The sequence below is a fragment of the Pimephales promelas genome, chromosome 13, assembly GCF_988280905.1.
Source record: "Pimephales promelas chromosome 13, fPimPro1.hap1.1, whole genome shotgun sequence".
In the NCBI taxonomy this organism is placed as follows: Eukaryota; Metazoa; Chordata; class Actinopteri; order Cypriniformes; family Leuciscidae; genus Pimephales; species Pimephales promelas.
The window spans coordinates 6,679,727-6,704,361 of record NC_142781.1 but is presented as its reverse complement, the minus strand read 5'-3'; the positions used below and the strand labels follow the sequence as shown (position 1 = coordinate 6,704,361).

General features: G+C 37.9%; 1 protein-coding gene across 3 annotated transcripts in view; it reads left to right on the top strand.

Annotated features, from left to right (window-relative positions):
• The window catches only part of fynb (FYN proto-oncogene, Src family tyrosine kinase b), a 125,377-nt gene that overhangs the window by 61,745 nt on the left and 38,997 nt on the right, over positions 1-24,635 (top strand). For all 3 annotated transcript variants that reach the window (XM_089118386.1, XM_089118385.1, XM_089118384.1), the window contains exons 3-6: positions 9,311-9,585; positions 12,476-12,572; positions 16,868-16,966; positions 22,967-23,070. In XM_089118386.1, coding sequence (XP_088974512.1) covers positions 9,321-9,585; positions 12,476-12,572; positions 16,868-16,966; positions 22,967-23,070 — 565 coding nt within the window. In that variant the 5' untranslated portion in view covers positions 9,311-9,320. The remainder of the gene's footprint in view (positions 1-9,310; positions 9,586-12,475; positions 12,573-16,867; positions 16,967-22,966; positions 23,071-24,635) is intronic.

Below are 24,635 nucleotides of genomic sequence, written 5' to 3'. Positions count from 1 at the left end.
TTTGAGAGGTCTTTTGACAATTCAGGGCCGGGGGGAGCTCGTCCTCAAATCATTGCACATATGCGCCGTGCTTTCAGTTTCGGTTTTCAATTCGATCAAGTGTTTATGTTCTCTTCTCTATATTGGATTATGAAATTAATAAACCTCCCCTTTCAATCAGATTGAAATTTAGGATCGAATAAGGTGTGATTGAGCAGCCTATTCGATAACTAATGTATTATTTGGGCACAATATACACAATAACAGCCTAGCTGTTCTGTCTGCCCAGCGCTTCCAACGGGCCGCGCGCGGGTGTGTGTTTGTCCGTGTGTGTGTCCATACCTGGTCCATTTCAGACACACTGCCAGTCTCCGTTCAGAATCGATTGGTTCACGGAAATTGGTGGTCTTGTTTTTAATATGTGGCTCCAGAATCGCTAGCAAAGCATCGAACTGTCCCACTGACATTCTGAGGTAAATTTTGAATCGCTCAGGATAAATTCGCAACTCCTTGATAAGGAACTCTCCTTCCTCTCGGCGCAATTTCAGGATTGGATGGACGTAATATTTTCTCTTTCTTCCCTTTTCAATAAGAGAGAGGGCAAAAATCATCCTCACTGCTTGACGAATCCATTTGGTATTTTTGCGTTTTTTCCCGCAAAGGTTTAAGAAATACGCAACGGACTCGGTGTGCAAGGTTTCTATGCGTGACGAATTTTTAAGCTGACGACCACGAAAATACGCATACGAATATTTCGTGCTCAGTGTGCAATGGCCTTTATAGTGCTTATAGTATATACTGCCGCTGGTACTTAAGGATAGTTCACAAAAAAAATATATCTATATATATGGCATCATTTTGTTTCCGACTAGTCGACTAAGGCCAACAGCGCCAACTAGTGGTTGTGACAGTCGACTAGTTGATGAAACCCCTAGTAAATAGCCAGTCAGTTCAATGCTATTGTGTAAAACAAACGTGTATAAAGTAAAAAAATATATAGGCACATTACCATTCGGAAGCGTTTAGTAAGAGCCGTGTGTGGTGAGGTTCTGCTTGACTCTCTTCATCACTGCTTTCTGGGTCTGATTCTGGCTCATACTGATACTGCAGTATCGACACCATTATTTACATCTGGACCGGAGCACCGGCACATTTCGCCCGTAAAGGTAATGGGCGTTAATCTTCCGGACAACGTGAGCTACAGTTTAGCCAATCACAACACACTAGCCCAAACTAACCAATCTGAGGCCATTGCCTGTTTCTGAGGGAGTGGTTTCATAGACTCAGGAAGTCAACCGCTCGTTCAAATGACAGAGGAGAAAGCAGCTTACAATAAAGGTGAAATTTATGAAAAATAAGACTTTTTAAAAAAGAAAAACCATGAATACATGTTATATTGCACCCCATAAACACAATCATGCAAAGAAAAAAAGCAGTAAACCACCCCTTTAATTATATTGTATTATATTATATTATATACAGACAACTCTGAATGATTTAAATAGTTATGCTACACTCAGTACACTGTTATTGATGCTCAATGGCCCCATCTTAACTTGTAATGTTGGAGTAACTGTAGGTTGAGACTGAGTCTTGCTCTTTGCTTAATTCATGACATTGACAACAGAATCATAATGCTGATGGTGAAACCTTGTCAAAAAGGTGTATAAGCACACAATCTATAAAGAAATGCCAAATTTAGATATTGGTTGGGATTATTGTCATGGCCGATATTTGGCATTTGTTTTGATTATTGACAACAGCCGATGATTTTTCTGTGTTGATATACGGGCATGACCATGATAAGTTTTGGTGACCTGATATATTCCCCATTGTGCATGTTTGTTTACATGAAATGAAATTCACAAATATTTTAGGCAATCCCAATTACTCTGTCACCTGGTCTGAGAAAAAGGTGGGGGTCAGGGACAAACACACACACACACATGCACACAGAGCGAATGCAATTGCCTGTGTCTGTCCTTATTCAAGTCTGTCATACATAACTGTTATACGTTAAAAATCCCAATTAGCTTATTTATATAGCATATTTATTATTATTATTACATGGCGATAATTTCGCATATTGAACCACTCAAAATCCCCGCAGGGCACAATCTCTCCACCTCTCTCTCACTTCTCTCAGTCTTTCTCTCTCTCTCTTCCTAAGATATAAAATATTCCATCCTGGTCTCTGCAGACTCTCTGCTCTTTGTCTTTTTTCATCTGCCCTTTTATCTCTTCATTTCTCTCGCTTCTCTTACGCCTCATCGCTTATTACAAGCATTCCCTTAATAAAGCAGTTCACTTGTCTTGTGCAGAAACTCATTAACCTCCTCTCCTCTCGTCCCCTCTACTTTTCACTTCTCTTTTTGTCTCCTCTCATTTACTGTTTCTCCTCTCATCTCATCTCCATTCATACTCATCTCCTCTTTTGACGTCTCTTTTCGCCTCCTTTCCGTTCATCAGTGTCTTTACCGTTGTTCTTCTGCAATCTCTTCTTTCCTTGCCCTTGCACTTCAAGTGTCTCATTCACTAACATGTGTTACAACAAATGTACATGCTAGTAATGGGGGGATTGACTAAGTAAAAAGAAATCGCTAGTTTATACCACTAACAAGGCTCAAAATAGCCCCACACTAACACAGTAACATAATGAGGCTCCATACATGCAAAACGAAGCATTGAGAACTTTGTAAGTGTACAGACCATTTAATAAGAAGATACTTTATGAAGACAGTTCACTTCGCGTATACAGGCAGGAGCCATCTTAAAAAATAGTCTCGATAAGTCAAACCACGGGGGATGTGGGTGTTCTGTAGACACCCACATCCCCCACGGTTGCGACGCCCCTGATGACAAGCCTGTAACGTTCTCATTTTTAGCGTTTTTGGAAGGAGTACATTTTACATATGTGGTTTATTCAATAACGAGATGCATTTACATTTGTCCAGTTTCAACTGAAATGCGGCCCAGACCGCCTCCTGAAGTGGTTTGAGCGATTAGATTCAAATACGTCACGTCATGCGTTTCACAGGGCATTTACACCTGGTCTTTTCACGATCAGATAGCTATTCGGTCAAAGAAAACGCATATAGTGGGGTTTATGTTGCATAGTGTGTTCTGTAGACTTGCTATTTATTTATTATCTTTTACAGTGTAGTGTACACAACTAACATGTCCTGTTCTGTTGACATATTATTTAGGCCTATTTATTAATGCTGTAGGCCTACCAGTCCAATATGACTGTCAGTTGAAATAAATCTTATGTTGTAAGAAAACTTGATGCGTTTTCCAATAACTTTTTAAAAATATCGAAATTAATATCGATATCGCAATATTCATTATCGATATCGCAATATCACATTTTTGTCAATATCGTGCACCCCTACTGTACACTTACAAAGTTCTCAATGCTTCGTTTTGCATGCAGTGACCCTCATTATGTTACTGTGTTAGTGTGGGGCTATTTTGAACCTTGTTAGTGGTATAAACTAGCGATTTCTTTTTACTCAATGCCCCCATTACTATCATTATACGCTAAACAGTTTTTAGAGATAAAACTCTTTACATTTGATTATCATGAAAACAAAACTCAGAGAACGATTGACTAGGTACCGATGTTTTATTAGACCAAAGGTTCATTGTTCGCCGGAGTTCTCCTTTAAGTAATAATTACATGGTACAATGATTTACATTGCCAAAGCAGTTTAAAGTAAAGTTAATCCGTGGAGTGTCAGACAATGAGCTTTTCACAGATAGATTTCCTGTAACACGGGTTTATTGGAAAAACGTGTCTCTAACTACATTTTTACAGCTCCAAAACTGTACCTAATTCACTGCGGTTTTCAGTTGAAATAAACTGATTAATAGATTGATTAATAAAGACTTATTTTTGCATAGTTACATGTATTACGGTTACATTTTGATGTTTTTAACACATAACCAGGCTTTTCTGACATACCGGTAGGAAACAGTAGCTCACCTGGTACAGTGTTACACGAAAAGCAAATGCATTTTTATCTGACGATGTGCTTTGGTTAACACTATTGGTTTAGTTTAAGTGACATGCATTTTCAAATGCGATAGCATTTACCTTTAAAGGGATACTCCACTTTTTTTGGGAAATAAGCTCATTTTACAACTCCCCCAGAGTTAAACAGTTGAGTTTTACCGTTTTTGAATCTATTCAGCCGATTTTCTGATATTTAAAAGAATATCAGCAACCAGACAGTTTCTGGTCTCATTGACTTCCATAGTAGGAAAGAAAATATACTATGGAAGTCAATGAGACCAGAAACTGTCTGGTTACTGATATTCTTCTAAATATCAAAAAATCGGCTGAATACATTTGAAAACGGTAAAACCCAACTGTTTAAAGGTGCCCTCTGGGATAAAAAATCTAATCATACACCATATTCCATACCAGATGGGGGCAGTATACCTCCAGAAAAATACCTCCGCGGCCGCGCGCACACATGTCTTCAAACAACACGGGCGAGCGGGTCTCCCTCGCGCATATTAGTCAGTAAAACTAATAGTAAAAGGTTGGAAGACCGCAGTTTCACGTGGATCATTTGGAGATTTTCAGAGATTAGAGACTAAATGAACAACATCTCAATACTAAATTATAAAGGCCGTCTCATAGACAAGCCGGTGCATTTCGACGATATGGAAAAAATTAAAGCCCAGGCATTTTTAGTTTATGGTATTCGTTTTGTTCATGTTACATTTTTTATAATTAGTTTGAATTAATTTGACAGAAAGCATTCCCTGATGTGGACCAAGCTAGCGCCTTTCAGAGCTGCCAACTCTCACAAATTCACCGTGAGACACACAACTTTTCACACACTCTCACGCCACATCCAATTTGTCATGCACAGAAAAGGACACGGAGACCGATCTCAGCTCTGATCTCAGATTCTGTTCATTTTATTACGCAATTCAAACAATAAATGCAGTTTTGCCGCTTGTAAATGTTAGACGACAGATCCCTAGCGCACGTGAACCGATCATCTCTACGAGCTAATGGTAAAAGAACACGAACACTGTTGAAAGATATGTTACAACTTACCAAAATGTGTTCCTCATGCATAAAATCGACCAATCATTTATTTAACTCATCCCTGAACTGAAATTTAGTAGTGGGCTGTATTTCCACACGACATCACGACATGACATCAGGTTCAAGTACACACACAAGCCGGCGCGACTTACTCGTGTTACTGCAGTTTGGCTGGTGGTAACGTTGCCCGGCCGCATACCGCCTCTCATGGCCGAAACTGGTATTACGACACCTGCCGGGCCGGGGCTAGTAATTTAGCATGCTAATTTAGGTTATATCTCGGCAGCACTATAACTTGCCAGTTTGACATCATTGCACTTATTTCTTCTCATTCTTTTGATGTGTGTAGCTCATTTTTTGCATATTTTACCTCAATTATTCCATATGGCACCTTTAACTCTGGGGGAGTGATAAAATGAGCCTATTTCCAAAAAAAAAAAGTGGAGTATCCCTTTAATGCCACTCATCGGACATATCATCTCCGAACTGCGACAATATGTGCAACATCAACCGTAATAAAACAAATTTCACATTTATGCTTTTTGCGCCATTTACTGGACATTACGAAAGCAATGTAATATCAGCAGCAACAAATGTCCCCACAGTCACTTTTTCCAATAAGCCTGTGTTGATTTCCTGGGGGTGGATTTTCTGTAGCTTCAGTGAATCCTGTGGAGAGCTGTGGGTTCATGTTTGCAGTAAGCTGTTGTTTATGGGCACTCTTGAGCTGTAAATGAGAGGATGTGGGCTGAACATCAGGTAACGCCTCTGACAGCCTGCAGGTGCTTCTGCTTAAGGGCAAGAACGGCATACATTATTCATGGCAGAGGTAGACAAATATAAAAGGTTTGGAAAGAGAGCTTTGTGGATTAGCGGAAGAGCGAGACGACGGGAGACCTTGCTCGTAGGTGTAAGAGTGCTAGTCTGCTCGGTGACACACAGCAGGGGTCTGTCTGAGAGAGATGAGAGGAACAACAGAGCGAGAGAGGAAGCCGGAGCAGGGGATGTTCCTGTCAGAGATGGGTACAGAGTGAGCTTGCCGCCATTCAGTGTGTGTCTGTTGGAGACAAGTGAGGATGAGCAACTCCTGTCATAGCTAAGAACACTGAGATCCATGCGTTCCCACTTCTGGCATAGAATTGAAGAACATCAATTGAATTCAAAAACTGAAAAATAATATCTTCGCAGATCTCAATCTGATACAGATCTGGATTATAGCAGTAAAAATGGCGTTTACACACACATTTATTTCTCAGCCATCTTGGTCATAAAAAAAGATCAAGTTAGTACAGACTTTAAAAAAATCCATTTGAGTTTCTGGGAGTTAAAAGTGCATGAATGTTTGTTATTGCACTGATGACTCAATCTAGAGTAATGTATCCAGTAAATCTCAACTTTATTTGTTTCTAGAAAACAGTTTACAGTGTTTACTATCAGCTTTATATTTGGTCACTTTGTTTAGAATTGTATGTCTGCATTAGATATAAAGCCAAATGGCATTTATTTTAAAGACAATCACACTATTCAACAAAACATTTTTATTTGAAAAAGTCAAGTCAAATATATTTATATAGCGCTTTTCAGTGTTTATATAGCGCTTTTTAACTTCTATTACTGGAAAAAAGACATCCAAGTTTGGTGGAGCTGATCAATGGTATGATGGGTCATTTAATTTGAATATCCCAAACTGAGCAAGCCAAAGGCAACAGTGGCAAGGAACCGAAAAACTCCATCAAGTGACCCGATGGAGAAAAAAAAAAAAAAACCTTGGAAGAACCCAGGCTCAGTCGGGGGCCAGTTCTCCTCTGGCGTTTATCAACTTGAGGCCAAATTTACAGTAACTGTAAGATAAAAAAAAATTATATGAATGTCTGGCTAAATAAATGCATCTTTAGTCTAGTTTTAAACTGGGAGAAAGAGTCTGAGCAACAAACAATATCAGGAAGGAAAATCGTCATATCGCACACCCCTACTCTCCCTCCTTTGGTGGATCTGGATATCCTAGGAATGACCAGAAGCCTCGAATTTAGTGATCTTAAAGAGCGCGATGGAAGATTCGTTAAATAGACCTAAACCATTTAGAGCTGTAAAAGTCAAAAGCAATACCTTGTAATTAATACGGAACTTTATAGGTAACCAATGAAGTGATGATAGAATCGGTTTTCATATTTTCTTGATCTAGTAAGGACTCTAGCGGCTGCATTTTGTACTAACTGTAGCTTGTTTATTGAGGATGCAGGACAACCACCTAATAAAGCATTACAGTAATCTAGTCTAGAAAATCTAGAAAAAAATACTACTTTTAAAGGCCTTTTCTGTATGTTGCCTTGCATGTGAAAAAGTAGAACACTTTAGCTCACTTTTAAAAAGAGTAATTATTACAGAAATAATATACTTTGTCTTTTAAGATTTAAAGGGCAGTACAAGTTGACATTCAACACAGTACTTATTCACAAGGGTGTTTTTCTCTGTTTCACTGTGAGGGTCTTCTGGAAGAGGCATAAGAGATCTTGACGCTTCCCGATGGGAGTTTATTGTCCGTCAGACAGTTCAGCTTTTGTGCTGTTGATGGATCATGGACTGAACTTCCGAGTTCAGTTTTAAAATCCTGCACTGATGAACGGAAGAACACACACACACACACACACACACACACACACTCTCTTTCTCTCTCTCTCTACTGAGTGAAGTTCCCAACAAGAGGAGCTTGACAAAAAAAACAAAAACAAAGTGTTAGTGTGTCCTTACTTGTTAAAGGATTTTTAAGATTCTATGCAATAATGAATTCTTCCTCTGTGCTGTATATATTTCATAACACTGCACTTTCAGATAATATAATGAAATTAAAGGTTGCTTAAAGTGTACACTTTATGAGTGTTTTTAACATGCTCAAGTACATGTTTAAAAAATGGGTACTCTTCAACTGTGAGAGACAAAATGAGAATAAAAATCCAGGAAATCACTTTTTTTAAGAATTTATTTGTAAATTATGGTGTGTGTGTGTGTATGTGTATATATGTATATGTCAGGGGCGGCTCGCCCATAGAGGGCGCTGGGGCGCCGCCCTCCCTCAGACCTGTCTGTCTGTTTTTTTAATATATATTATAATTTATCATTTTGAAAAATAATCTGTGTTAATTATATGCTAATTATGGTTTTACTTTGAAAAGTGTTTTGAACTCACCAGAATGATATTTGCATTCACTTTCGTTACTTTTATCATGTTGGTGTAGTAGTATAGCCAATAGGCTGTCTTCTCAGGGCGCCAGTTCGCTCAGCCCCACAGTGCTGGAATTTAAGCCAATGGTTCCCCGGTTGCTATGCAAAAAAGTTTATATTTCGCCAATCAGCGTCGTCAAATTTTATGGTTTGGGGGCGCTGAAAATATCGCCCACAGTGTCAGATTAGGGGAGTGCACGCGCACCACGGGACATTTTTTTACCTCAGATGAGAGCAGAATGGCAGCGCCAGTGACGTCGAGTGGAAATAATGTAAAGTTAGTCGTGGGAATTGACCTGTCTGTCTCTGTCACTCACTCACTCACACACACATAAACACTGTTTCACACACATTTGATATTTAAATAGTTATAGGAATATTAATACCTGTGTGTTTGCTTTGTTTTTGATGTTTTTAAGTTCTGAGCTAGATTACTGTGTTTCATACTAGTTAAAATCAACTTTCTTCTCATACTTGGGTGCTACCCTCAAGAATGTTGTCCCACCCTCTCTTTCAGAGCCTTTTCTCTCTCTCTTTCTCTAGTATCAACACATTGTTATCCATTATCCAATTGTCAATTTGTCAAACATATGTCTACAGCTGGGGATTGATAAAACTTGTTGTATTACCTATTATTTTTTGTATTACCTATATTATAATTTATCAATATTATGCGTTTGCACTTTTTCTGTCAGCACACAGAGCATAATAAACATGCAACTTGTTCATTATCATTAACTGTCAAACTGTTATTATTATTATTGTATTATTTGACCATTGGTATTGACTGGTTTAAGTTATTTTATTGGTATAGGTAAGGGCATGGCCTAAGGCCTAAAATGCACCAGAATGCAGGAAATCACATCTACTAAATTCAAAATTTTCTGGGGGGGGGGAACCCCAGACCCCCCTCTTATTCAGCCCCCCCTCCAATATTTTTCACCAGCCGCCACTGGTATATGTATATAGTATTTATTATTATTAAGTATGCTAAGGTGCAGTTTTAGGTTAGTTTATTCCTAATCTCTCTCTGTCTTCATTTCATAGATCATAGAGGATGGGCTGTGTGCAATGCAAGGACAAAGAGGCTGCTAAGTTAACAGAGGACCGGGACACCAGCTTGTCTCAGAGCGGAGCAGGTTATCGATATGGTGTCGACCCCACGCCACAGCATTACCCCAGCTTCAGTGGGGTCACTGGGGTCGCTGCCATTCCCAACTACAACAACTTCCATGCCACTGGGGTCACGCAGGGGGTGACTGTCTTCGGAGGGGTCAACACAGCAACACACCAAGGCACGCTGCGCTCGCGAGGAGGCACAGGTAACACACACTTTTCTTACAAACTGCCCAAACCTCACTGTTAGTCAATGTTGCTATTTTTGGCTTCTCAAACTAAATGAAGTGTTTTCAAAAAGCCTTTTCAAAGTGACTCAATTATGGGTCCTCAATTGACCTCAGTTGTTGAATCTTGCAGAGGAATTTTTGTCTGCCTCCATAATTGCCAAACTTCAAACAAAACATTTGTTGACCTGAGAATTGATCAAGCAAAAAGCTGTTTGAACAAGCAAATCTGAACATCATATATTGCTGCCTTGGATGAAATACAAGAGGGGGGAACTTCCATTTTATTATTTATCATTTGTGATGCGATCTGGGAAAACCTGTCGGATGTCGCTCTGGTACGTTTTCACTGAAAGTGTAAATATAAAGTAGTAAATATAGACTGAATGTCAGTTTTTTTTTTTGTCAAAATTGGGTTTTTATTAAATTATCGTTCTATAACATCTTGTTTATCATCTCTGAATATTTCTTGGGACAATTCACTAGTTTAGTGCAGAAAATAGTGATTTATAATGTCCAGCTGAAAAGAGTGTGTTTCTCTTTAAGAACACACAGGTGGAGCGGAGGGGCCGGAACAGATTTGGGGAGAGATACCAAGAGATTCTTAGTGCAGTTCATTGAATTATTCCTGGGATATATTGTAAATTAAATGTTGTCTTCATATTGTTACAGTTGAATACAAAGAAAAAAATAATTAAGAGGAAAAGACGTCTGCAAATAACATAGGATATGAAGAAAATTGACAGCTTATTCAGTCAAATTGATGGATAAGGATTATCTGTAGTGCAACCGTATAATTTGCATTTAACGTTATCGAACATCTAATGATGTGTTGCTCCCGTTCGCCATCTCAATCTGTCTTCTAGAAATCTGCATCCTTAGAAACGCTTCGACCAAACACGGATCGTCAGAGAAGAAAAGCATATTGTTCACCATAATATCATATACATTATATATATAATTCACCCGCTATATTGCTAAATGTACCCGATTTGTCATATTAACCTGTCTTCTCTTGAGACTCCCCTGCTAGTTCACTGTTAATGATATGCGGTCATCACGTTGTTCTGATCGGTTACAAGGTTGTGTGTGACGTCAGAAACACCACCGATTTCAAAGCGTGTTTTTGAAACCGTCTTTGGTTCATTGCAGTTTTAAGGAGAAAACCCTCAGCAATGCTGTCGACATGAATTTACATATGGTTTGTCTTAAAGCATATTAAAAACACCACAAAGACACATAAACGACATTAAAAACACGATTTTACCACTGGGAGACTTTAATAACTGTCCACTGTTCTATTGCAGTGCAACAAAACAAAAAGTGCAAACTTTATTTGGCTTATCCTTTCAAATCTAGTGTGACCTCTGATTGGTTATGAGATTGCCAAGATGTATAAAGATTGGTCATCACCATCACTTATGGCTTATGGCCTCAGACTGCTAAGTGTTGAATGTAAGCCCGTTGAGGTTGATTGTTTTACATTCCTGTGTTTAATGACCGATTTTAGGTTTGGGTTCCATCTAATGAAGGGTTTGGTTTGCTTGTTGTGTCCCATTACTCTGGTTCCATGTCATGACCAAATTTCTAAAATCTTGTGGGAATCATTTGAGGCAAAGTGAAATCTAAATGACAATAGTGAAGATGACTTTGCATTGCCAGACGAGACGAATGTTCCCCATCCCGATCCCACACAGCTTTCTTTATAATATCCCATCGGCAGTGGTGGAGGAAGTACTGAATCTCAGTACTTAAGTAAAAGTACAAATACCCAGATAAATATTTACTTTAGTAAAAGTAGAAGTAACACAATGACCACCATACTTAAGTAAAAAGTAAAAAGTACTTTATTTTAAATGTACTTTAAGTATTAAAAGTAAAAGTACTTGCATAACAATTTATTATCTTAATGTCTATTTTCTAATGATTAATAAAACATTTAATTCTAACTCATTCAACCTAATAGCCTACTCCTATAATGATGTTTAATAATGATGGAAAAAAAATGTCACCATTTCTGAAACAAGCTTGCAATTAGGCAATATAAACATCATGCTTATCCTTACGTTAATAACTATGTTTGGCAGTAAACGAGATGAATTTATGGTGTAATTCTGAACCTCTTGGCTTGCCATAATCCTAACCAAACCAAACATATATTACACACGGTGTGTTTCCTATGCATGTAAAAACTAATTTTCGCGGATGAGTTGCACGATAAACACACTGCGTGTGAGACGCGTTTAGTGTGACCGGGTTGATATGCTGTATCTATGGCAACCAAACGTCACTGGTGAGACAAACGTGCAACGAACGGACGGTCAGATTACGTTTTGGCAGGGGAAAAACTGATCAGAAAATGTAACGAAAATGTAACAGAAGTTGTAGAAATGTAGTGGAGTAGAAAGTATAATAATTGCTCCAAAATGTAACGAAGTAAAAGTAAAAAGTAGGCACTATTTATTGTACTTAAGTAAAGTAAAGATACGTGAAAAATGTACTTAAGTAAAGTAACGAAGTATTTGTACTTCGTTACATTCCACCACTGCCCATCGGGAGAGGTGTGGCTTTCAGCTTCCTTTAGACCAGACATCAGTGTGTGTGTGGGTCTGTTTGTGTGTGTACTGTGCTGGACTGGTGGTCTTGAATCGGCTGAAACAGTCTTGACTCCAGAAATGGCTCGTGAAAGGCCCTAATTGCAGGTCTTGAACGTCATTCGATCTGTCTGGAAGCCTCCGCCGACCAAAATGGCTTTTTCTTTCCCAGTGCTCACGTTGCACACTATGTTGTTGTCCATTTCCAGGATATAAAGTATGCTTTAATTTATTCTTAATCCTCATGGTGCTGATGTGCTCTCTCTCTCTCTCAGGTGTGACTCTATTTGTTGCTCTCTATGATTATGAGGCTCGTACTGAAGATGATCTCAGCTTCAGGAAAGGGGAGAAGTTTCAAATCATCAATAGCACGTAAGTCAAAGATCTGAAACATAAAGCTATGTTCGGAATGGATTACTTGTTCACTACTTAGTGACTTAAATTTAATCATGTCAAAGTCCCTTTAAGGCAAGTCAGGTCACACACTATTTTAGTAATACTCCCATAGCCATGGAAGACCCGAACCCCTTTCCTAAACAATAACCGTCAGTGGGGTCATATCGGAAAAGTATTAATGAAATTAGACACTAAATTGTCGTGCCGTGTGCAGTGTTGGGAGTAACGCATTACAAAAGTAATACATTACAGTAACATATTACTTTTTGCTGTAACGCAGTAGTGTAAGGCATTACTAATCAATTTTCAGTAATATTTTACTCGTTACATGTTCAGTGAGGCTTGTATTACAGTTGTATTACAGTGTATTGTCTGCTTTTACTTCTTAAAGGCAACAGACTATGTGAAAGTTTTAAAGCAGTCTTTTAGTGCCAGTTCAGAGCGGTCGCGTCTGTAACATTGTTTTTTCCTCATAAATGCGAACACGAAAACTAAAATAAAATGAATATTTTAAGTTCTATGGAGACTGGAGAGCCAACCCTTCCTCATCCGATTTGCGCAGTGTAATTAACAGAATTACAAAAAATATATTTTGCCTCCTATTTTTTTTGTCACGCATGAATGTGTGTCTTTTCCCTAATATTAAAAATAAAACATAGACTGATATTTGTCTAATGTCTGGAGTCCTTTACGGAAGTAGCCTATATACGTTTCAATACATGTATTTTCTGAGAATTTTTATTTCAAGTTTTGACTGCAAATGTCATGTCCATAATGCTGGACTTCCCCAATTTAAAATAATTTATCCTATACTAGTTTTGTGGTGTAGGTCTACGTATTTTATAATGTTAACTTCAAATAATACTAACAGCCTAATTCAAAGATAAGGCAGCATTGATATGGACGGTAAGGAGAATAACGCTGGGAGTTGGAAGAGGTGTGTCGTGATTAGGGTTTGGTATTGAGAATCGAGTATCGATTGGAACCGGGACTAACTTTTCGTTTGTCCCGGAATCGTTCAAAAGTTAAAATTTCGATTCGTAGTTTCGATATTCACAGTCCGCCGAGCGGAAGAAGAAACCGCTGGACAACACCAACAAAGAAGCGTCTACCGGAAGTAGGGTTGTGCCGATAGACGATAGTATCGTGTATCGACGATAGTCTGACATATCGCCGATGGCAGATGCCTTTGACGATATCAATACGATAATTGGCTCGTTTTACCATAATGTATTAAATTATTATTATTAGGCCTATTATTATTATTATAAAGCTAGTATTGTTATTAAATGAATATTAGGAACTACAATTAATTTGCCTTGCCTAAATTTACAACGACATCACCTCATAACAATTGCAACAACACATGCACTAATGAGGACTCCTCTAAGAGAATGTTTTTGAAACAGACTAAAAAACATCCCACATCAAAATTCAATTGCAAGGTGATCCATTCACAAATTATCAAGTGTGCTCGTTTTAACAGACGCAAAATTCAATTTCCTACAGATCCAAGATGAAAACGGCATCGTTGTTCGTCAGTATTTGTTTCTGTAACACATTAACAAAACGTTTAATGACACTAACACTAAAAACAATACAATTACTAAATAGTGTTAATAATAATATCACTAAAATATTATTATAGTTACCGTTATCATCGTCGTCTCTGAGGGAACGCGCCGTTAATGCAGATGCCGAAAGCAGTCCGTTTTTACTTTCACTTTCAGAGATTGAGCGCGTTTACATGCGACGACGTTCTTAACCTGATTATGTTGAATAAACTTGACAATGCATGTGGTCATGTAAACGTTTCCTTTATCAGAGTCAAGTCATAAGTATAAGTATAAACCGATCGACTCAGCTAGACGTTTGGCCCTTGCTCTTGTTTCTATCGGCATTTAAAACACATTAACCCGCGTACTTCGTGCTTACTGAAGTGCGCATGTGAAGTGCGCAGAGAGCGCACTGGTAGGGGGGGCACATATCGCAAACTCCGACTCTTTCTGACCCAAGAAATTATTAAAATGTGTTTTCATCTCGTGCAGAAATAGACCAAAATGCTGCATGTAATGGCATGAGAATAGGCTAATGTGTCCGTAAATTTCCCGTTGACAAACAAAAGGATTAACGTTAGGATCTTTTTTTACTTCACTATACCAGGAAATAACCTGATCCTATTAATAAACACTCCACCTTTGCTAGCAAAATAGAAAAAAGATTCTCGTATATAAAACGAAGTAGGCTAATAAAACAAGCAAATTAATGAGTAGGCTAAATAATCAAGTTAATAATCAAATAAGTTAGCCCCGCCCCCTCACGATAATATCGTGTATCGCCGATCTCACAGGCTGACGATAGGACGATATGAAAATGGAGCATATCGCCCAACACTAACCGGAAGTGTTGGTATAACCGCGCGAGTCGAACATGAGTAGCTTACGTCGGCGGTCCAAAGTGTGGCTTCACTTTTCTAAAAATTAACGAAATCTCGGCAAAATGCAAAATTTGTGACAAGTATTTGTGACAGAAGGAGTATTTCCTTCAGAAAGACCGTTGGTTAGCAAGGTTAGCTAAACTTTTTTGACCCTGCCTCTTAAAAGAATCGAAATCGAGAATCGTTAGGAACCGGAATCGAAACAAGGAATCGGAATCAGAATCGTTCAAATTCAAACGATACCCAACCCTAGTCGTGATCCTGTAGGTTCGTGGATCTGAGTCGTGTGGCGAATCGCGATTTCGGTTTCATATTGCATATCGTTACAGCCCCAAAGTTAAGTTCTACTTAGTTATTTTGGTGAAAGTAACTCAAAAGTAATACATGAGTAATGTAACGCATTACAATTCTGAGACAGTAATATTGTAAGGTAATGAATTACTTTTAAATAACAGTAACAAGTAATACCTAATGTATTACAGTTTCGAAGTAACTTGCACAACACTGGCCGTGTGTGTGTGTGTTGATAAAAAAAGAAGGTTTTTAGGCTGGTCCAGCTAATGTGTCATTTCTTCCATTATCAATAAATACGAGTCGACTAGATTTTTTTTACACACGTACAATGTTGTGTACAATCTCTGAAACGGTTTCAAATAATGGTGTGCTACATTGTCACATGACCTTATCACAATGTTTGTCCGTTAACCATGTAACAGTTGTCATGAAGGATATAAATATTGTTATTTGCAGCCAATCAAGTAATAAGTTGTAGCAGGGATTTTAAAAATCATGCCTGATATTACTTCTATTCAACACACTGGATAGGAAAGGTCAAGGTGAGTGCGTTGCATTGTGGGAAAACAGTACTTATACCACAGAAATTGATATTTTGCACTTAGTCATATTGCATTTATACTTTATTAAAACTACACTTACAGTTACTTGAATTTTGTCTAGTTTGAATTCTACCTCCTTGAATTCAAAGGTAGGAATCAAGGAAGTTAGTAAGTAGTAGTAAGCCTGTTTTGCATTGTTGCAAATATGTTTTATAATATAGCGCCATCTGCTGGCGGTAATGTAACCTGCACTACTTAGTACAGCAGGTCACGCTATTACTATAGTGCGTGTGTCTGGGAAAATGGACAGTATGATTGTGAGAGTTCAGAGAGACTGTTCTTGGAAATGATGTTTTGTATGAAGAGCACAGGCTATTTTAGAGGGGTATTACATGAAGGGCATGTTAAAGAGAGAGAGAGAGTTGGATGTTATTGAACAAATGGGACGTTCACAGAATTACACACCAGCTGTAGGCAGATCGTTTTCCAATTTACTGTAAGTGAAAGTGTGTGTTTGTGTTGTGGGGGTTGTTTACTTGTGGTGAATTTGCTTTGAAAGGTTTGTAGGGGAGGGGACAGATGTCAGGCATTGACCGATACTGTGATGAAGGTTGATCATTGTAAATATTTAAGAAAAACACACACAATCTCTCTCTGCTCCATTAACATTAGTGGGACCTGCATCTGGCCTTTCAGTCTTTCACACAACAACCTGTTTCTGTTAGGAGGTAGAAGTATACAGTGTGTGTTAAGTTTGACATTGTAGTGAGAGAATTGAAGGATGTCCTATTGAGGATGACTGAATAATGCCTGTTATATGGATGAACAAACAGATAAATGGCTTTAAGATGGATTGATGAATGAATGGACAGATGAATGGATGTATTGGATGAACATACGGAAGGACAGATTCATGGACAAATCTGCAAAAAAAAATCTTAAGCGTTAAAAATTTATAATGTGTGTGTGTGTTTTCTGTCTTTGTCTCTTTATGTCAGTGAGGGTGATTGGTGGGACGCCCGCTCTCTCACTACAGGAGGAACCGGCTACATTCCCAGCAATTACGTTGCCCCGGTGGACTCAATCCAGGCTGAAGAGTAAGTCTTGGATTTGTCTGTGTGTGTTTGTTAAAAACACTGGGCTGTGTCAAGGGTGGGGGTACAGTGATGTCATTTGGTTCACTCCTTCTTTAACCCAGAGACCTTTCGTAAGATGCTTGACAAACCTCTAAATGAATCCAGAGACAGTTTCAGTGCAGTGCGGTGCTTGAATGTTATCGCTAGGCAACATTTATGTTGTTGTTGTTGTTTGGGACAAAGTACAAAGACACCTCCCAAAAACTGACCCATGTATTACCATTTTATCAAGCTCAACCGTATCTGAAAGCAGGGCTGTTTCTAAGCATAGGCGAACAAGGCGCTTTCCAATGCCACCAATGAGCAACACTGCATTTTATCTCAAATTCACCACATGCTAAGTACATTTGAGCAGTCAAGTATTAGTAAAAGAAATTATATTTTAAAGTCCCCCTGTGTTGAAAATCCAGTTTTTAATGTTGTTTATATTTCAATGTGGTGTTTTTAATATGATTTAAGATGAACCATGTGTAAATTCATATGTGGGCACCATTGCTGAGTATTTTCTTCTTAAAACTGCAGTGAACCAAAGTCAGTCTTAAAAACACAGTTTGAAATCTCTGGAGTTTCTAACGTCACACACTACCTTGTAACAAATCAGATCAATGTGTGGTTATCAACGAATGGATCTTTTTACATATTCATAGTGTAGAGTTAAATTCAAACTATTTTAAAAGGAGAACTCCAGTCAATTTTAACATTGAGCTCATTTTTTTGTACATTTGGAGTGCTGTCAGTAGAGACAAAAACGATAAAATTCGGTGTTGCCTACACCGTGTGATCGTCTTTTTAAAATTCGTACCCTGTTGACTTCAATGGGGCATGTTGTAAACCTGCTTTTAGCCTCTTAAAGGACAACTCCGGCGCAAAATGAACCTTAGGTCTAATTACACATTGCTACCTAGTCAACCGTTATCTGAGATTTGTTTTCATGATTGCCTTAATGTAAATAGTTTTATCTCTAAAAACAGTTTAGCCTATAACGCTAGTATAACGCTAGGCTATATGGGGCATAGAGTAATGACAAATAAAAATCGCTTGTTATTACCACTAACAAGGCTCAAAATAGCCCCACACCAACACGACAGCATAATAAGGGTCCCTACATTCAAACCGAAGCATCGAGAACGTTGTTCGTGTCCATACAGTTTAATAAGAAGATATTTTATTGACACAGTCAACTTCGCGAATACAGGAAGAAGCCATCTTTGAAAAATAGTCTCTACCAGTCGATCTACGAACGCCGATCCAAGTGCGCTGAACTGTGCAGAATCTCATATGGTCCGTTGTTTCCAGAAGAAACACAAACACAAACCGTTTTCTTCTCTTCAATATGTACACGTAGCCTACTGTTCACGCTCACCTTATCACCTTATTCACATCTCACCAGCGCACTTGGATCGGCGTTCGTAGATCGACTGGCAGAGACTATTTTTCCAAGATGGCTTCTTTCTGTGTTCGTGAAGTTTACTGTGTGTATAAAATATCTTCTTATTAAACTGTATGGACACTGACAAAGTTCTCAATGCTTCGGTTTGAATGTAGGGACCCTTATTATGCTGTCGTGTTGGTGTGGGGCTATTTTGAGTCTTTTTAGTGGTAATAACAAGCGATTTTTATTTGTCATTACTCTATGCCCTATATACTAGCATTATACTAGCGTTATAGGCTAAACTGTTTTTAGAGATAAAACTATTTACATTCGGCAATCCTGAAAACAAATCTCTGAGAACGGTTGACTAGGTAACAATGTGTAATTAGACCAAAGGTTCATTTTGTGCCGGAGTTGTCCTTTAACATCCTTGTTTTGTCATTATGAGTGCACAGCCATGTGATAGGGCTGAACGATTAATTGCATTTGCGATAAAATCGCGATATGATGAAACGCGATTTTGTAATCGCAAGAGCTGCGATTATACTGGTCACGTGACACGCGAGAGAAAAGCAGTCTGCAAGATAAAGCATCAACTTGCCACGCTAAGTTGTCTGGCGTTCAGAAAAGAACAGTTTATTGTGTTATTTATTCTCTCCTCTCCTCAACAATCCTGGATCGATTCAGAGAATTTCAGAATCGAGTCTGAGCTTAGTTTTTAAACACAGATGCGTGATGACGCTGCGCGTGCTTTAGAAACGAACCGTGTTCTGAATCTGCTTGCTTCTATTTTCTCGCTCTCTCTCTTCCTCACTCACACACATGACACCGCTCGAACCTTCCAAAACATAGTAACGTTATTTCATAAAGTTCGGGATTTAACCGAATTACAATGACATTCGCGGGCTTCATTGAACAGTTTTTGCCGCTTTGCTTGATGTTATAACGTTACTCTTGCAGTGCGCGTTCTCTCCCGCGGGAATTTTCTTTACAAATGCTTCAGTTCACAGAGGCATTATTTATGTCTTTTGGAATGCAGTTGGCTTATATATTAAAACCATGAAAATCACTGAGAAGGCTGCTTTCATTTTAAAATACTAACGCGTGCTTTGTGAAGAGCGCTCGTGCATGCGGCCGTGAGCGACTCATTGGTAAATGTACTTGCATGTCAAAATGCTTTTATGACGCGAAATTAATGTAAACACGGTCAGTTATATCTTAAACCAACAGGACAAACCACATTTACAATTTCAAAAGAGATATATGCATTAGTGTGAATGCAGCTTATCATATCTAAACTGAGGGGAAATCACTCCAGCTCTTGAATGAAAAGGAGTATATATTATTTTATATAGCCTATTTAAAATTCTTAACATGTAATTGCTTTAATTAAATGTTTTTTTATATTTATTTTTTAAAGTATGTGTTTTTACACATGCAATTAAATACATATTTTAAGAGTTATTAAGATTAATTAATAAGAAAAAAAGTAGATCGAATCATGAGCTATATAAAGATTCCCATCCATACTATACAATGATTTATTGCTTGTCTTTGTCGACTAATACAGAAGGTAAATAACTTTTTTTTTAAATCGCATATTAAATCGCAATATTGGCTAAAAAAATCGCAATTAGATTATTTTCCAAAATCGTTCAGCCCTACCATGTGAGTGGTGTTATTACGAGTGACCACGGTCAATCTGACTGCAGTAGATGTAAAAGATATTAATAAAAATGATGTTACTTCAGCCAGCTCACATACCTGTATTTGCTTCCTGTTTTCGGTCGAAGTCCACAGTAGTCGATTGTCGAGTTCACCCGCGTGATCATTGGTGAATATCATCTCAAACCTCCTCCGTGTGTTCCACATCTGATTCGGATGAACTATCCATTTGAGCTGATATTCTCAGAACACCACACAGTGTTGGGTTTGAGATGATATTCACCAATGATCGCGCACGTGAACTCGACAATTGACTACTGTGGACTTCGACCGAAAACAGGAAGCAAATAGAGGTATGTGAGCTGGCTGAATTAACATCATTTTTATTCATATCTTTCACATCTACTGCAGTCAGATTGACTGTGGTCACTCTTAATAACACCACTCACGTGGCTGTGTACTCGTAATGACAAATCAAAGATGTTAAGAGGCTAAACGCAGGTTTAGAACATGCCCCATTGAAGTCAACAGGGTGCGAATATTAAAAAGACGATAACACGGTGTAGGCAACACCGATTTTTGTCATTTTTGTCTGTACAGACAGCACTCCAAATGTACAAAAAAATTAGCTCACCGGAGTTCTCCTTTAAGGCGTGAACTTTTTTGATGCGTCTTCCTTTTTTTCAGGGAAAAAAGTTAAATATGTCATTTTGGTGATCAAAGATGAGTATTAAAGGATTAGTTCACTTTTTAAAAAACTTTTGCTGATAATTTACTCACCCCCATGTCATCCAAGATGTCCATGTCTTTCTTTCCTCAGTCGAAAAGAAATTTAGGTTTTTGATGAAAACATTCCAGGATTTTTCTCCATATAATGGACTTTAATGGGAACCGGATGGTTCAGGTCCAAAAGACAGTTAATAACTGTTTCAGATGCAGCGTCAAATGTCTTTAAACGATATCAGACGATGAATAAGGGTCTTATCATGCGAAACGATCGGTTATTTCAAAACTTATTCCAAAAATGTAACTTTTCTAAGGACAAATGCTAGCCTTGCTATATTCTCTGAGGCGCGTTTGTAACGTTACGTAATACGTAATTACGTTCAAAAGGTCACGGGCGACGTAGCTGGAAGTACAGAATCAAAATCGTCCGACATCGTTGTTTTTCCTTTTAATTCCTTTTTTTGTAAACGGTGTTTGAGCTAGTTTGCACGTTCAACCTATGCGTTCAACTTGTAAACACTGACTCTGTACTTTCGGCTAGGTCGCCCGTGACCTTTTGAACGTAATTACGTAATACGTGACGTTGCAAACGCGCCTCACAGAATAGAGCAAGACTAGCATTTGTCCTTAGAAAAGTTATTTTTGGAATAAGCTTTGAAATAACCGATCGTTTCGCATGATAAGACCCTTATTCATCGTCTGATATCGTTTAAAGACATTTGAAGCTGCATCTGAAACTGTTATTAACTGTCTTTTGGACCTTGAACCATCCGGTTCCCATTGAAGTCCATTATATGGAGAAAAATCCTGGAATGTTTTCATCAAAAACCTAAATTTCTTTTCGACTGAGGAAAGAAAGACATGGACATCTTGGATGACATGGGGATGAGTAAATTATCAGCAAAAGTTTTTTCAAAAGTGAACTAATCCTTTAAGTAATAACATTATTGACTACAGGGGAACTTTAAATGTTATTTGAAAGACGGCAATCAGAAATCCAAGTACTTATTGTATAAAGTCAAAGCGCTTATTGTCATATGCACAGTAAGGAAAAAACAAGTTTTCCCTGTACAATGAAATTCTTTCTTTGCTGTCCACAATGAATGCCAGGACTAGTGCAAAGTACTTATAAAAAACAAACACACACACACGCACACACACAAAAATAAAAATGCTTTAAAATAAGAATTAGATTTAAAGGATTAGGATTAAGTATAATATATCTATGTATGCAAATGTGCAATACTGATTGTGCATTAGAGTAATACTTTAAAAGTGCAATTTGAGTGCCAATATATTTAAGTACATTGACAAAATCAATGGTTTTGATACATTTTTAGAAAATTGTCCAGAAAACATCAAAGTGTTCCATTTACATAGGGAAAAAAATCTCTGTCAGTAAAATACCAACATCTATTTCAAATATTCGTGACATTATCCTAATCCAATCCACCAATCTCTATCTTGGATGCATTCTATTCTATAGATTCCTCTTGGAATGACTGGATTCTATCCTTTGAAATTCCACTGAGTAACAGTAAATGTGACTGCATCTTGACTTTTTGGACCAAAAATGACACCAAATTACGTTTTCTTTTCATTCTCCCTTTTTTGCTTTTCTAAAAAACCTTGTAGCCAACCCTCCTCTCTCCAAATGGATTGCCAAGTGAACTCTTTATCATAAAAATAATTTTAAAAAACACAACTTTAAGTTTGTTTCTACCTTTCAGACACACTGTTTTTAGGCGGCAGGTACATCTCGCTCTAAACAAAATGCTTAATGTTGATTTCTCCTGTGATGTCTTGGGTTATCACTGTGTGTTAATGATGTCAGTTTTTTTTCCTCATTACGCTTTCAAAAACCAGACTGATGTCAGATTCTGGCACACTTAACTTTAACCAGAGGGAGATGCAAGTTTGCAGATTTTCTGATGTCATTTGTAAGGCCGTTTTACAGACAGTATACAGCTTTAAAAAACTTTTCCCAGCCATCCTTTTTTTTTTTTTTTTTTTTTTGATTGAATTTACATATGTTCCTAGATAAACATTCTCTTGATTTTGACATTATGAATAACATAAATTTAAATGTTCAGAAAGAATGCATTCAATCTGTTATATTAACAGAAAGACCCAAGCAGTCGTGACTTGATCAACAGAATTAAGGCATTCTGATCATTTGCTCTTTCTCTGTCTCTCAGCTGGTATTTTGGAAAGTTGGGGCGTAAAGATGCAGAGAGACAGCTTCTTTCAACAGGGAACCCGCGTGGAACCTACCTGATCCGTGAGAGCGAAACCACGAAAGGTAATAAACAGCACGCACTTACTGTACACCATATACTGGGTTACGCAGAACTTTACTGTTCTTAGGGTGCGATTCATGAAGAATAAAAAAAATGCATTCTGGTTACGATTTCTCTTAAAGGAGTAGTTCACGTTTTAAAAAAACTTTTGCTGATAATTTACTCACCCCCATGTCATCCAAGATGTCCATGTCATTCTTTCTTCAGTAGAAAAGAAATTAAGGTTTTTGATGAAAACATTTCAGGATTTTCTCCATATAATGGACTTCAATAGGAACCAAACCGTTCAAGGTCCAAAAGACAGTTTCAGTACAAACTCCAAACTGTTTAAAGGGCTTTAAACCATCTCAGACGATGAATAAGGGTTTTATCAAGCGAAACGATCGCTCATTTAAAAAAAAAAAAAAAGTTTAAGTTTTATAAGCTCAAATGGTCGCCTTGTTCTGTTATGTGATGCATGTTCGTGACTCTCCTGTTCAAAATGAATGAACCTTTTTTCGTGTCATTTGGTTCATTCAACGAACGAAATGAATGAGTTGACTTGGGAAAAGATTTGTTCATTTTGATGAACGAGTTCAAACAGGAGAGTCACGAACGTGCATCACAGAACAGAGCAAGGCGACCATTTGAGCTTATAAAACTTAAACTTTGTTGTTGTTGTTTTTTTAAAATGAGCGATCGTTTCGCTTGATAAGACCCGTATTCATCGTCTGAAATCGTTTAAAGCCCTTTGAACCGTTTGGTTCCCAGTGAAGTGCATTATATGGAGAAAAATCCTGGAATGTTTTCATCAAAAACCTTAATTTCTTTTTGACTGAAGAAAGAAAGACATGGACATCTTGGATGACATGGGGGTGAGTAAATTATCAGCAATTTTTTTTTTTAAAAGTGAACTACTCCTTTAGCCCCCTGAGGTCGAGTAACGCGTCGCCACGTTATGCTGGTTGTTTTTTCACATAGCTGCCACATAGACTTAAAATACTTCGTCATTAATGGTCATATAAATAAAATCAATACATGATTATGAACTATAGAAGGTCTTCTTTTTTGTGTACACTCTTATTAACATCAAAATCTTGTGTTTTTGTAAAATAAATAAACAGGGTGCGCTTTCAGCTCTCTCTGTCTCCGCAAAAATCTTTCTGAAACGCGTTGGAAAAATGAACTGTAACTCAGTAAATTCTTGTCACAGAGACATGAAAGATTTCTCTTTATGAAGCTGAAATTCTCTTCTTTTAAATGAAGTAATTTAAAAGCAACTATTCTCAGTTGATGTAATCTGTATGAAAACAGAGAGATGTCTGTCTTTTTCCTTTCACCTAATTATAGCGTATGACATGTTAATGTGACCCCGCCCACTGAGAGCGCACGCTATTCAAACGCTAATGTTGAGGTAAGCCATGAAAACGCCCACATCAGCTGGATAAAACATCCAGTTTATCACAAATCTAACATTTACCCCGTCTTACTGCGCTGTGAGGAATAATACTGTCATAATAATCCTGGAAAAGTTACCTCAGTTACCTGTTTCATTTCGAGGAGCAGCTGATGTAAGTCATTTATTCTT